Consider the following 13,686-nt stretch of genomic DNA (forward strand, 5'->3'; position numbering starts at 1 on the left):
CACCGGGCTTTTGGAATGGGATGAGGTCCCGCAGTGAGAAGAAAGCAGGGGTGAGAAAAGGAAGAATTCTGAATAATTCCTAAATTAGGGCTGAAATTATGGAGAAGGCTAAATAGGTCAGGAATGGCTAGCTGCTGAATTAAGGGAGTGAGAGAAAGGCATACCCTAAGAGAGCTGAACTTGGGGTACACTGATCAGGAGCTCCAACAAGACAGTTCTCTTGGCCTCAGTGTGGTAAGAACTCAATTTTGATTGCTCTCTCTTCCAGACAGAGTCCATTCTTTCAATATTTATTGAATGGCTGTTCTATACCAGATACTCTTTTGTTATACCTATCATATCTTGCACTTCTCCCTCGCTGCCCTAATTCCTGCTGCACTCTCCCTCCCTTCACCAATCTTTTCTGGCCTCTAGTTTCAAAGTTCCGTTTCCTCTAAGCTGGCAGGAAGGATTTTCTGCCTTCCCATCATTTCATCCTTTGTCTTCCCTCCATCTCCCCTTCCCTCTAGAATATACCTTCCCTATTCTTTAACCTCAATGTCCCCACCACATGCACCCCAACATTTCTCCTCTTGCTCCTATCTCTGTTCATCTCTCTTATGCTCCACTATTTGTACATTCATTTGTAAATCTGGCAAATATTTATTGACTGTAGACCATGTGCTCTGCCCTGTGCTTGAAGTGATGAAAAATAACTAGTCTTTGTCACTGTCCCATTCCCCAAGGAACTTAAAATTATGCTAGACTCACACGAGGAACCCTGAAATAACAGGACAGTGTCTGATTGGGAATTGAGATAGTGCGTATACAAGTAATGATCATACCTGACAGAAGTATTCTACTTTATGCCTTTCCTATCTATTATGTTATTTGTTCTTTCAATCAGTCCATGAGTTAGGTAGGTACGTAGGTAGGTAGGGCAGGAAGTATCCCCATTGTGCAGATGAGGAAACTGAGGTCCAGAGGGGTTAATTCTACAATTACGTGGCTATAAGTGTCATGCTTGCATAGTGGGTATAAAATAGCTGGGTAAGAATTGGGAGAGAGTCTCGCAGGGCAAGAGTTGCTTAGTGAGGACCCACCCAGAATGGGAATTTGTAGAAAGTAAGGTCAGAAGATGGCCTGGGACGGATGGGATGAGCCTTGAATCCCAAACAGAATCATTTGCTTTTTGGAGATAGAGCTGTGACAAGACCAGGAAAACGCTGGGATTTTTAGAAGGCTTTACTGAGATATTATGAGAGAGCAGAATCACAAAGCATACTGTTTAAATCTTGAACTTAAAAAAAAAAAAAGGAAATACCCCAAAATGTCAACACTGGTTGTCGGTGAGTGGGACTTTTTTTCCCCTTCCACAAATTTTCATCTTTCATAATCGGGAAAAAAATCATTTTAAAAAGAAGCTCTCCTAGCAGCCTGTGCCTATTGTCGGGGTTGTAGGTCAGTAACTGGCCCTTTCAGCACCTCAGACAAAAACTCCTGAGGTAAGCGAAAGCCGTGGTAGTGGAGTTAGAGGTGAGGAAAGATCAGAACGCTCTTGAGAATAGAGAAGAAAAACAAAGACAGTTTCACACTGTGAGCTGGGTGACTGGGAAGAGGAGGAGACCTTAAACAATAGAGAAGTTGAGAGGCGGAGAGGTTTAGAACCAAAGGTAATGGGTCCTTGGGACATTTAATGGGAAATCACCGCTAGATATGCAGAAAGAGGTAGGTGACTAAAGTCTAAGAGACACCACCCACCTCCCCTTCCACTCAGACTGCCTCTTGCTCCTCAGGTACTTGCAGTGGTGGTACCGGAAGACCCAGGTGGAGAAGAAGAAACCTTTCATTGATCTCATCAACTCTGTACCCCTGAAACAGATCTACGGTGAGCCTCATCCCAGCCCTGCCCAGTTCAGGAATGGCCCAGCCTCCAGTTTACTGCAGAGCTAGGCAAAGAGGCTAGCAGTTTAGGCAAGCTGCACGGCTCCCACTCCCGAGGTTTTTTTTTTTCCTTTCCAGCTTTATTGAGATATAATTGACATATAACATTGTGTAAGTTTAAGGTGGACAACATGTTGATTTGATAGTCCCATGGTTATTAGAGGAACCCATCTTTATAGTCTGGAAAGTGAGAAGTGGGCTTGTTTTCCTCTCCCCATGCCTCAGTAATGATCCTCATTTTCTCTCTAGGTTGTCCCTTGGGTGGCATCGGGGGAGGCACTATCACCCGAGGCTGGAGAGGCCAATTCTGTCGTTGGCAACTGAATCCTGGCATGTACCAGCACCGGACAGTCATTGCTGACCAAGTAAGAGCCAGGAGGTGGAGAAGTCCAGGACAGTACCTCCTCAGGCCAGGAAGGGTGTCTTGGCTACAGAATGTGATAGATGTGTATGTGATTCAGTCTAATAAGTCCTTACAGGATGCTTTCTTTGTGCTAGGATGTACTCTAGGAATGAGACACTCACAGAACACATGTTTCTTGAAAGAGTAAACAGCTGCAGCACCCCTTTGCCCTCCATTTCACTAGTAAATGCCTCCTATTTTGCTGCCCCAGCTCCACTAGCTGGGCCAGGACCCAGCCACAGAGAGTGCAGAGAATTCTCAGACCATTTAACCTAGTTCAAAGAACATATGGTAGGTCCAGAAGGGAAAGCAAAACCAAAAGTCCACAAATGCATGGGGGGCGGAAAAGATGCATAGAGCGCCCACTGCTCACTCTGATTTGCCAGCTAGATGCCAGAGGCCAGCTCCTCCTCTGGAGGTCTCTCTGGCTGAGGGCCTAGGAAGCCACTCCTATACCAGGCATCGATCTCTAGCCTTCCCTTTTCTGAGGCTTCTTTTTCCTCTGTTCCTTCATCACACCTGGGCCTTGGACTGCCAGAGGCACGTGCTCTACCTTTCATCATTATCTCCCTAGTGACTTCCCATGTTGAGTTGTCCACCAAGTTCTTATTTCCTGTTTAAGGGATGCCTCTAGCTTTCAGCTCATCTTCAAAGCAGAAATGACTAGCAGACCTTGAGTCCAATTAATGACAGTGCCCTTCCTAGTTAGGTTTACCAGCCCTGCCCAGTGCCCCAAGCTTCCTCTCTGGCTCATCCCTTAGGTATCCCGAGGGGAATGCCTTCCAGAATTGTGACGCCTCAGTTAAAGTAATTACTGCATGCTTAACATGTGCTAGGCTTTTTGTATAATATTTAATATTTAAAGACAATCCTATAAGATAAGTATCATGATTATACCCATTTTACAGATGAAACTATGATCCAAAGAAGTGAGTAAAGTCCCCAAGGTCACATGGTTGGTAAAGCGGAAGCACTGGGATTCAGTTCTCTCTGTGGTTAAGAGCCCATGGTCTTAACCATTATCTACTATTCCAAAAACATAATTTTAAATTTTTACTAAGGGAATAGGACTTTGAGGAAATGAAGACTGTGAGACCATGTCAGTGCCAAAATGAGAGGGACAGCTAGTACACTAAAAAAAAAGACACTGCGGCAGATTTTGCCCATTCTCTCCCTACACAGGCCAACTCTGTCTGACTCTGATGTGGGAGTCATAGCTGGAGAGAGGGAACTCAGTGAATTAGGGTCCCTGCCCTCAAGAAACCCAAAAGAGCAATCAGGGAGTCAGAACGTAAATAAACACATTATAACACACTGGACTAGAGGGGTAGGGGATACGCAAGAGAATGAAATGACTCACTGCTTGAGGAGAGAAGATGGCATTCGACCCAAGCCTTGAAGGACGGGGAATTTCACCAGACGGAGAATGAGCATAAGCAAAGGCACGGAGGAGGAAATGTAGTGTGCTCAAGAACAATGAGTATTTGATATGACCAGAATATAGGTGCTTAAATAGGTAATCAGTCTGAAGGACAGGGAGAGGTCAGATCAAGAATGCCTTGAAAGTCAGGTAGAAGAGTTTAGACTTTAGCTGAGATCCCTGGGGAGTCACTGAAAAACATAAATACAGACTCACATACAGGTTACTGATACCCAGATGAGAAGGGGCAGAGGGTAAAAGCAGAAACAGTGAGGTCCTGGATTACAGCCATTAAGACCTCAGTAGTGAGAAGGGAGAGGAAGCCTGGGAGAGAGATAGAGAAAGAGGCAGGACTTGGTGGTGACTCACTAAGCTTGAGAGAAAGGCCTGGGGAATAAGTGAGGCTGTGAAGCAGTGGTAACCATTGCAGGCTCTGGAAGATGAGCTACTCTGAGAGGAGGGAGACTAGTTTGAGGTGCCTGTGGGTTACCTTGTTGTAGCCTATCTTCCTTCTTGGTTTAGTTCACGGTGTGCTTGCGTCGGGAAGGACGGACTGTGTACCAGCAAGTCCTGTCCGTGGAGCGCCCAAGTGTCCTGCGCAGCTGGAACTGGGGCCTTTGTGGGTACTTTGCATTCTACCACGCTCTCTATCCCCGAGCCTGGACTGTCTATCAGCTTCCTGGACAGAATGTCACTCTCACCTGCCGCCAGATCACACCCATCTTGCCCCATGACTACCAGGTGAGATCCCCGTGTTTCCTCCCATTGTCCTCCCTTCCCTGGGATCTCTCTCTGCTGGAAATTCCATGACCTGTGAAAGAAGGGGCTGGTGCATGAACATCATGCTGATTTCCCAGGACCTCCGTCCAACTGGTCTTCTGTCTCATGGTAGACAGCCTGCCTGGGAATATGAAGAGATGCGAGTGGAAGATGAGAGAGTATATTTGGGAGTATTTGAGTCAAATCCTTGGTGCCGAGGATTGATCCTGGGGTGTGAGCCCAGGAGGGTATACACGGACTGAATCTGATCTTTTGCTCCCAGGACAGCAGTCTGCCTGTAGGAATCTTTGTGTGGGATGTGGAAAATGAAGGGGACGAAGCCCTGGATGTGTCCATCATGTTCTCCATGCGAAATGGATTGGGAGGTGGAGATGATGCCTCAGGGGGTTTGTGGAATGAGCCCTTCTGTCTGGAGCGTGACGGGGAGACAGTACAGGGGTTGTTGCTGCATCATCCAACCCTTCCAAATCCCTACACGATGGCTGTAGCTGCACGGCTCACGGTACGAAGCAGCCTGCCCTATATACCTCAGCCCCTGAACCCCTACCCTCAGCCTTATCCCTGAGCCCAGTCCCATCCCACCACGGTCTCGTCATTTCCTCAACTCCTAAGCTTTACCCTCACCACAGCCCTTAAGCCTCTAGAACGTGGAGGCTAGAATATATAACAGGAGCTAGAGCATTTGTCAGAAGCCAGCATACTTGTAGAGCTTCCCCTCACAGAGTCTTTGGTCCCTTAACAGGCAGATACGACGATAACCCACATCACAGCCTTTGATCCTGACAGCACTGGGCAGCAGGTGTGGCAGGATCTACTTCAGGATGGACAGCTGGACTCCCCTGCTGGTGATGGGGGTGTCTAACAGGGAGGTGGCAGGAAGAGAGGCTGTCCCTGTCTTAGGAGCAGGTTGGGGGGCCTGGTAATGAATAAGCCTTGTTCCCATGTTAGGGACCCCTGGGGCTGAAGGGGGTGCCTGTGCTGATTTCTCTTGTGCTTCTCTCAGGCCGAAGCGCCCCCTCACAGAAGGGGGTAGGCATTGCTGGGGCTGTATGTGTTACAGGCAAGTTGCCACCTCGAGGCCAGTGCTGCCTGGAGTTCTCACTGGCTTGGGACATGCCCAGAATCATGTTTGGAGCTAAGGGCCAGGTCTACTACAGGTGAGGGGACCAAGAGAGTACAGGGATCCAGGGTGCTAGGGCTCGGACCTGGAGCCCATGGTCTCATCCCTCCCCTTTGTTTCCATCCCAGGCGGTATACAAGGTTCTTTGGCTCAGATGGTGATGCAGCACCTGCCCTTAGCCACTATGCACTGTGCCGATACACAGACTGGGAAGAAAGGATCTCGGCTTGGCAGAGCCCAGTGTTGGATGACAGGTGCCAGTGCAGCCCATCTCTTGCCTTTCTCCCAGGCACTCCAGCTATGACTCCTTGATTCAGTCTCCATCCACCAAAATCAGCGGAGTTGGGCTGGGAATCACATGGTGCCCCCATTCTGCTGAACTCCGGAATCCTTCCTTTCCTGTCCTGGGAGGTCCCCACTCATTAGACCATTCCTTCCTCCTGGCTCCCCAGATCCTTGCCTTCCTGGTACAAATCTGCACTGTTCAATGAACTATACTTCCTGGCTGATGGAGGGACAATATGGCTGGAAGTTCCTGAGGACGCCCTACCAGAGGAGCTAGTGGGGAACATGTGTCAGCTCCGCCCCATCCTACAGGAGTATGGTCGATTTGGCTACCTTGAAGGTACGGGCTGCCAGTGGGCCATGGCATGGCAGGCTGTGTCTGCGCGGCCAGTTAGTGCCCTATCACCAGGCAGGATGACAGGTGTTGTCAACCCCAGGGTATTGGTTGGGATGAGGGGGTAAATGGCAGATATGGAGTGTAACTGCCCCACCCTCAAATCTAGAGGACAAGCTAGAGAGAATACGAAGGGGAAGCAGGAATTATGGCAACAGTGTGTCTCCCTCATTCCTCCAGGCCAGGAATATCGCATGTACAACACATATGATGTCCATTTCTACGCTTCCTTTGCCCTCATCATGCTCTGGCCCAAACTTGAGCTCAGCCTACAGTATGACATGGGTGAGGGTCTCTTTTGTGCCCCTTCTGCTTAGCTCCCAACACCTCTAAACTTTTGTGGTCCCTCAGATGGTCTCTTCTCCCTTCCCCCAAACATATCTACATCCTGTTTATTGGTTCCCCTCTGGGGTTACATGCACAGCTCTGTGCCCTACCCTGCCTCTATTCCCTGCATACACACACACTCCCATTTGTGTGTCTGCTCCCCTAGCTCTGGCCACACTCAGGGAGGACCTGTCATGGCGACAGTACCTGATGAGTGGGGTAGTGGCACCTGTGAAAAGGAGGAACGTCATTCCCCATGATATTGGGGACCCAGGTAAAAGTCCCTCCACCTCAACTTCCCTCCTTCAACTTTTGCACCCTCTACCCTACCCACCAATGCAAATAGACCAGGTTCCTTTCTCTCCTGCAGATGATGAGCCATGGCTCCGGGTCAATGCATACATGATCCATGATACTGCTGACTGGAAGGACCTGAATCTGAAGTTTGTGCTGCAGGTTTATCGGGACTATTACCTGACGGGTGACCAGGGTTTCCTGAGGGACATGTGGCCTGTGTGTTTGGTAAGGGATGCATGTACAGTGGACAGTGTGCCAGGGGATGACAGGTGTTTGGGGAGAGCCCAGTTGGCTATTGTCTTTCCTTAGTATCTAGGTCTTAAGCATCTTGATCCTTCTCTAGGCCGTGATGGAGTCTGAAATGAAGTTTGACAAGGACCAAGATGGACTCATTGAAAACGGAGGCTATGCGGACCAGACCTATGATGCATGGGTCACCACAGGCCCCAGGTGGGTGGGGGGTGGGGGGTGTGAGGGAGTAGGGGTTTTCAGGGGGCCTGAGGTAGGGAACTGGGCACCAAGGGATTGTAGGCTCAAGGAAAAGTGAACTCATTGTTACATTGCATGGGAGTAGCTGAAGCTACCAGTCTGACCCTTAAACCTGTGTCCTTGATCAGTGCTTACTGTGGAGGACTGTGGCTGGCAGCTGTGGCTGTGATGGTCCAGATGGCTGCGCTGTGTGGGACACAGGACATCCTCGATAAGTTTTCTTCCATCCTTAGCCGAGGCCGAGAAGCCTATGAGAGACTGCTATGGAATGGTGAGTTGAGGAATCCTAAGTCTTCAGGCAGCTATGGGGACACAAGGAGCTTTACTTTGCCCTTCCTCCACTCCAGGACACTATTACAACTATGACTGCAGCTCTCAACCTCAATCTTATAGCATCATGTCTGACCAGTGTGCTGGCCAGTGGTTCCTGAGGGCTAGTGGCCTAGGAGAAGGAGACACTGAGGTGAGAGACTAGGAAGAGGAACCAGAAAGGTGGGTTTTTCCTGGAGGTATGAAGCAAGTTAAGAGACCATGTTTCTGCCTTTGCTCCTCTAGGTATTTCCTACCCCACACGTGGTCTGTGCTCTCCAAACTATCTTCAAGTTCAATGTCCAGGCATTTGCAGGAGGGGCCATGGGTGCTGTAAATGGGATGCAGCCCCATGGTGTCCCTGATAGATCCAGTGTTCAGTCTGATGAAGTCTGGGTAGGCGTGGTATATGGGCTGGCAGCTACCATGATCCAGGAGGTAATGCACTCCCTTTCTCATCTCTCTACCATCTGTACCTTGGCCCAGCACTCTTTCTCAGCCATCAAACTTTTGCGCAGACTAACCTTATGTCATCCTATCCACCCATAAAACCTCCCCTTTTCTTTAGCGTGCATTCCATCTCCTGCCTTGTCTTTTGCCTGTGGGTCAAGTTTATCTCCCCTACCAGGTGGGAACTGCCAGAAGGCAGAGACCCTATTGTCTCCATCTGTCCAGCTGAAATGGCTATTCAGGGGTTGCCAACTAATGTGACTACCATCTTTCCCTACAGGGCCTGACTTGGGAGGGCTTCCGTACAGCTGAAGGCTGCTACCGTACTGTGTGGGAGCGCCTGGGCCTGGCCTTCCAGACCCCTGAGGCATACTGCCAGCACCAAGTGTTCCGCTCTCTGGCCTACATGCGGCCACTGAGCATCTGGGCCATGCAACTGGCTCTGCAACAGCAGCAGCAGCAGTGTAATAGGGCCTCCAGGCCAGTAACTGAACAGGGCACAGGACTTAGCACAGGGCCTAAACTCGGACCAAAGGAAACCATGGCAAACCTGAGCCCAGAGTGAGCCCTCTGAACTGTGGGAAGGAGGCACCAACAGCCCAGCCTCACCTTTCCTCCTCCCCGTTCCTCCCAGCCTCCTGCAACCTGAGCCCCAGGGACAATCATGCTTCTTCTCTTCTCACCCAATTGTGCCAGTAAAGAGGGGTAGAGAATGACCTAAACATCACAATCACTTATTTATTTCTTTCCTCACCCCACCCCCTTATTGCATGAAATGTTCAAAAAGGTCAGCTGATTCCCCCAGGCCCATTCATGGGGTGATGGACATACACGGGTACAAATAAAAGGCCCAGAAAGCCAGTAAAAGTGGTGTGTTTGAGCCCTCAGGTTTCCTGACAGGGCACAGGAGCTGAGACTAGCCTTCCCCCATTCCTTTTAATCTGACACAGACTGGAGGCCCCAAGCCTCACATCTAGCCTGAGTGTCTGCCTTGTAAGATAACACATATGGAGCTGTGAGCAGGTACCCATTCTCCCTCTCTTGTGAGATTTGCATGCAGGGAAAGGATGGGATCTGGGCGGGGGGACTTTGAGAAGGGGTCAGGGAGTGGCAACTTCATGGGAGGCTCTGTACCAAGAGCCTGAGGCATGAGGTAGAACAGGCAAGAATTGCCAGGAGCCTGGAGCTCTCGGTCTGAGCTGTCCTTTGGTACCTCTGGCTGCAAGGCAGGCAGTTCCAGCTGGTGAGGGTCTTCACTGAGGCCACGAAGCTGGCGGGATAACACTGAGGAGACAAAGACTCTTCAAGAGCAGGCCAGGCTTCACCCCCCAAGTCCACCTTTAATGGTATCCTCAAGCCTCTCACCTCCATGCTCAGATGGCAGGCGCCCCCTTGTGTCAGAGGAGTACATAGCGGGTACAAGGAGGAGACAGAAGGAGAACAGCAGGACCTGGAGCAGAAGAAAAGGAGATGAATAAAGGCTCTGAATTACAACTGTCCCTGCTACCTGAGAGAAGGATCTCTCCTTCCATCACTATCCTCACCAAGACACAGGTGCTGCTGCTGCTGGTTTTGTTTGCTATCTGAACCACCATGGCCTGGAGTCTCCTCAACTGATCCAGGAGAGACCTAGAAGAGAGGGGACAATGAGCAGCCCCTCGCCTGGCACCAAGATACAATGAAATCCCTTCCTGTTAAGGTCATGCCTCCATCTGTGCACTTGATTCTTTTTTTTTTTAACCAAGAGAAAAAGTTTAATAACATGTATACCTACTGTATACATGAGATCCAGAAATACTGAGTAACTTTTACTTTTTGTTATTTTGCCAGACGTCTTCCTCTATGTGGACAAAATGCCTGAAGTTCCTCATTAAAACAAATACACACCTCTCTGCCATACCCTGACTTAAACTCCTTTGTAAGCAATTAGTTCCATACTGCCCAAATAGCTATACGCATAATCCTCACCAAGCAGTCTACATTCTCCACCTTCTGGCCCAACTCACATTAGGGTTCCAGCCAGCCTGGACTATGCTGTGTTCTCCCTAGAATCCGCCCCATCCCCACCCCACCCCCTAGAATTCTATCTACTATGAAACACCATTTGCCCTGTGAGGTCTTTTTTAATCCCTCCTTTGTCTTTCCTGATACTTATCCTTAGATACTTGTGAATTTATTCCCTATTACTGTGAGCTTCTTAGAATCAGAGGCCTACCAAAAGCCAAGTACCAGACCTTGCATGTGGGAGGTGCCCAGTTGAAAATCAACTGTGGAACAAGGAAGAGTGAGACAGCATTAAACGGAAAGGATGAAAAGGAACTGATGTTGGCGAGCCGCTTACAGATTCTGTTCCTCCAGGAGCTGTACTTTGTTCTGTAGCTCCAGATTCTGGGCTGTGTATTTTAAGACCCTGGGGGAACAGCAGATGTAGGGATATGGTCTATTATCTTCCCTTCAACCTACCACTTCCAGCTACTTATGTTTCCCCCAACCCCAGAGTCCCTCTGCCATTTATACCTGCTTTCTAAACTTCCCACATACACCTTCTTCTTCCTGCGGCTCTCTTGGGCAGACTTTTTATTTCGAATCTTCCTCCGCACTCGTTTTAGAACTTGTTCCTCCATCTGAGAGAATACAGGGAAAAGGGGTATCATCAGACGAACGTTGCACCGAACGTTGGACCAAAGAGTTGGAAGGCAACTGAATTCAATCTTCCCAATGCAGGACTCCCTTCTACAGCTTCCCTGACCAATAGGTACTTGGCTTCTGGCTGAATGCCTCAGAGATTCAGGTGTTAATGCCCTCACAAGCCAGACCATTTTTAACAATTTTATTAATTTGAAATCTTCCTTCTCCTGAGCCAACACCTGCCTGTATAATTTCTATCCATTGGACTTACCTAATACCTAACGTTTGAGGCCATACAGAACAAATGGTCTTCGGCTATTTTAAGGCACTCAACGTTTCTTCAGAGTTAAGACAAATATGGGCAAATTTTTTTAACTCACCATCTTACCTCCTTGGGATGAACAGTCCTTTTAATACTGTCAAAGATCTGGGCTCAAAACTGGACAGTAAGATGTGCTCTGGCCAGTATAAAGGAGAGCAGGATAGTCACTGCCCTTCTAGTGACTAGCCTCTTCTGATACAGCCTCCAACCCCATTCACTGTTGACTCGTCTTGTACTTTAAGAAATTAAAATTCTGTTGACTCATCTTGTACTTTAAGAAATTAAAATTCTTTTAACTTTTCTGTTAATGAACATTGAATTCATGACAGTTATCACAATATCGTGCTTATGAGGCTGCCATTCATTGCTGCTTAAAACTTAAAACTCAAGATTTTACATTCTTGTTATACTATTTAGTCCAACCTTGATGAACTCTAAAAATTCTACCTTTTCAGCTAGGTGGATTACCATAAAGCCAGTGAAATCTTAAGTGTCAGTAAAATCAAAGTCCTTTCCAAGTCCCTATACTAATGTACTGATAATTCTGCATTCTATTTAAAAGAGAACCCCAAAATTTGTATAAGCCTCACAAAATCAGAATCTGCCCCTGCATGCAGCATATCAACCACATCCCCCAGGTTCCTATTAAGAGCAAATTTGCTAAGTTTCTCACTTCAGTCCTTGTTCAAGTTGCTAATGCAGAATTAACAGAATTGGCCTACTTGGTACTCAACACCCCTCCCTCACCCAGCCTTTGCTCTACCAATGGGAGTCTTACCTTAGTGAGAGGAAAAGTCCCAGGCAGAGTAATCCCCTCCTGCTCCAATAGCCTCTTCTCCTCATCTGTCAGTATCAGCCTAACCGTCTCCTGGGGTTACAGAAAGATGGGCAGCAGAGTTGCAAGGGGATGTCAGAGAGGAATGAGGAATCCTGTCTGTAGTTATGCAATATGAGAATAATCCTCTCGTAAATCAAGTACCTGCTCTGACGGCTCCTCCACATGCAAGGGAATCAGGGCCCCCTCTTTTCCATAGCTCTCACTATCTGCAAAAGGGAAAGTGAATAGCCAGGTCTATGAGTCCTCTCCCCACAAAACTTCACTTATTTCAGACTCACCTAGATCTATGGAAACATGTTCCTGTGGGAGAGAATAGGTGTGATCATGGTGGACAAGACAGGGGTTCGAGTTGCTGAGAACGCTCAACGATGCTGGGGGACTCTGCAGAGAGCTCAGGAAATCCTCTATGTCCCAATCGCTCAGTGCCTGCACAGGGTTCAAATTAAAAGGCCTTGACCCATCACCTTGTGAACAGCGCGCGCCCGCGCCTCAGTGCCCACCTACCTGGGAAAGCGGTAACTCCCAGCTCATTGGAGCCTCCATGGCCTCTTTGGGCACCGCCCCTAAATCTCCGCTTTCCTCCAGCAGGAAGCCCAGCAGGTCCTGGTCATCCGGGTCCAACGCCAACTCCATACCGTACACCTACGGAAAGAACAGGCAGAAACACAGAAGTTCACCCCTCCACCGATTGTCCGTCAGCCCCACCTATCCGCTAGTCCCTTTCCAGCCAGCTTTCCCCCTAAGTACTAGTGGTCGCTCTCAAACTGGACCTGCCCTCTCAAACTCAATTCTCTGCAGCGTCCAACACAACGGAAGTGACGCATCTACCCTCGAAACATTCCGGGACTTAAAGTCACCTCCTAATGCGGAAGTGACCCAGGTGCCTCGCCACGTCCCGCGAGCTATGCAAATAGAGGGGAGGTCCCTGCTGTCTACTTACACCCTGAGGGCGGACATTCTGGGGAACCGGCTCCGCCTTCGCCCCAAGCTAGAAAAAGGAAGGATCAGAGACTAAAAGGGAACTCATACGCAGTTCGTGCGTTTCCCCCGGATTGCGCCGCACCCTTGCTTCCGCCGGGGAGGGCGGATGGTCTTCAGCCGGCTCCCGAGCATCGAGAGCTGGGGCCAGAGCAGCTTCCTGCGGTCTTTGCGACCATAGAGCGCGGGCCAAGGGCGCCGCCCGCGGGTGGGGGACGTTCCGGGGACGGAAGTGGCCCAGAGAGTGCCGAAGGGAGGGCGAGGCCGGACCCCGAGAGCCACCCGGAGAACTAACGGGCTAGCGGGCCGGCGGGCGGGGCACAAGCCAGGCAGCTCAGGTAGGCCGGACGGGGCCGCACGGGAGCCTCAGGGTGGGGCCGCAAAGCCAGGCCCGGGAGGAGAAAGGGCGGGCGGGGCCCCTGACTCTCCTGCGTCTCCTGTTTCGGGTCTTGTTGTCTTGGTCAACGTCAAGTGTATCTGGGCTTGGGCTCGGAATTAAGTAGGCCGTTTTGCAGGAGCCAAGCCCTTCCTGGGAGCAGTCATCTGTGATAGGTTTGGGGGAAGATGGCAAGTGGGGTGGCAGTGAGGTGCAGGGCGGGTATTGGTTTTGAGGTTAGCTGATAGCGGGTAAGTGGGTGAGTTTAGGATTAGGTGAGTTGGCTTTAGGAATCCGGTTAACTTTAGGAGTTATAGAGCCACGGTTAAAACTTAGAGTTATTAGCG

The 13,686-nt window shown here is 49.5% G+C and overlaps 3 protein-coding genes across 9 annotated transcripts in view; 2 read left to right on the forward strand and 1 right to left on the reverse strand.

The window, feature by feature from the left end:
• GBA2 (glucosylceramidase beta 2) overlaps positions 1-10,096 on the forward strand; it is a 12,275-nt gene extending 2,179 nt beyond the window's left edge. The window contains exons 2-17 of one of the 2 annotated variants that reach the window (XM_039875420.1): positions 1,776-1,867; positions 2,173-2,288; positions 4,269-4,487; positions 4,789-5,028; positions 5,269-5,371; positions 5,530-5,683; positions 5,775-5,900; positions 6,099-6,271; positions 6,506-6,610; positions 6,819-6,926; positions 7,023-7,174; positions 7,293-7,399; positions 7,567-7,709; positions 7,786-7,901; positions 7,994-8,185; positions 8,478-10,096. In XM_039875420.1, the coding sequence (XP_039731354.1) occupies positions 1,776-1,867; positions 2,173-2,288; positions 4,269-4,487; positions 4,789-5,028; positions 5,269-5,371; positions 5,530-5,683; positions 5,775-5,900; positions 6,099-6,271; positions 6,506-6,610; positions 6,819-6,926; positions 7,023-7,174; positions 7,293-7,399; positions 7,567-7,709; positions 7,786-7,901; positions 7,994-8,185; positions 8,478-8,762 (2,431 nt within the window). In that variant the 3' untranslated portion in view covers positions 8,763-10,096. The remainder of the gene's footprint in view (positions 1-1,775; positions 1,868-2,172; positions 2,289-4,268; positions 4,488-4,788; positions 5,029-5,268; positions 5,372-5,529; positions 5,684-5,774; positions 5,901-6,098; positions 6,272-6,505; positions 6,611-6,818; positions 6,927-7,022; positions 7,175-7,292; positions 7,400-7,566; positions 7,710-7,785; positions 7,902-7,993; positions 8,186-8,477) is intronic. The other variant, XM_039875421.1, reaches the window with a different exon arrangement.
• CREB3 (cAMP responsive element binding protein 3) lies at positions 8,916-13,141 on the reverse strand. 5 transcript variants are annotated; one of them, XM_039875426.1, is made up of 10 exons: positions 13,015-13,141; positions 12,490-12,627; positions 12,264-12,411; positions 12,127-12,191; positions 11,926-12,015; positions 10,715-10,821; positions 10,539-10,607; positions 9,742-9,826; positions 9,563-9,647; positions 8,916-9,481 (listed from the first exon to the last, which is right to left on the reverse strand). In XM_039875426.1, exons 1-10 carry the CDS (start codon positions 13,096-13,098, stop codon positions 9,171-9,173), a joined length of 1,182 nt encoding a protein of 393 aa, XP_039731360.1. In that variant the 5' UTR covers positions 13,099-13,141; the 3' UTR covers positions 8,916-9,170. The 5 variants fall into 5 exon arrangements, with proteins under 5 accessions (XP_039731360.1, XP_039731364.1, XP_039731363.1 ...); XM_039875430.1 differs by having other exon boundaries at positions 12,926-13,063; XM_039875429.1 differs by lacking the exon at positions 13,015-13,141 and adding an exon at positions 12,733-12,869.
• The window catches only part of TLN1 (talin 1), a 31,590-nt gene continuing 30,884 nt past the window's right edge, over positions 12,981-13,686 (forward strand). The window contains exon 1 of one of the 2 annotated variants that reach the window (XM_039875417.1): positions 12,981-13,301. The gene's annotated coding sequence lies outside the window, so the exon portion shown is untranslated. The remainder of the gene's footprint in view (positions 13,302-13,686) is intronic. The other variant, XM_039875418.1, reaches the window with a different exon arrangement.

This window comes from Pteropus medius, unplaced genomic scaffold (assembly GCF_902729225.1).
Source record: "Pteropus medius unplaced genomic scaffold, Ma_sr-lr_union100, whole genome shotgun sequence".
Classification (NCBI taxonomy): Eukaryota; Metazoa; Chordata; class Mammalia; order Chiroptera; family Pteropodidae; genus Pteropus; species Pteropus medius.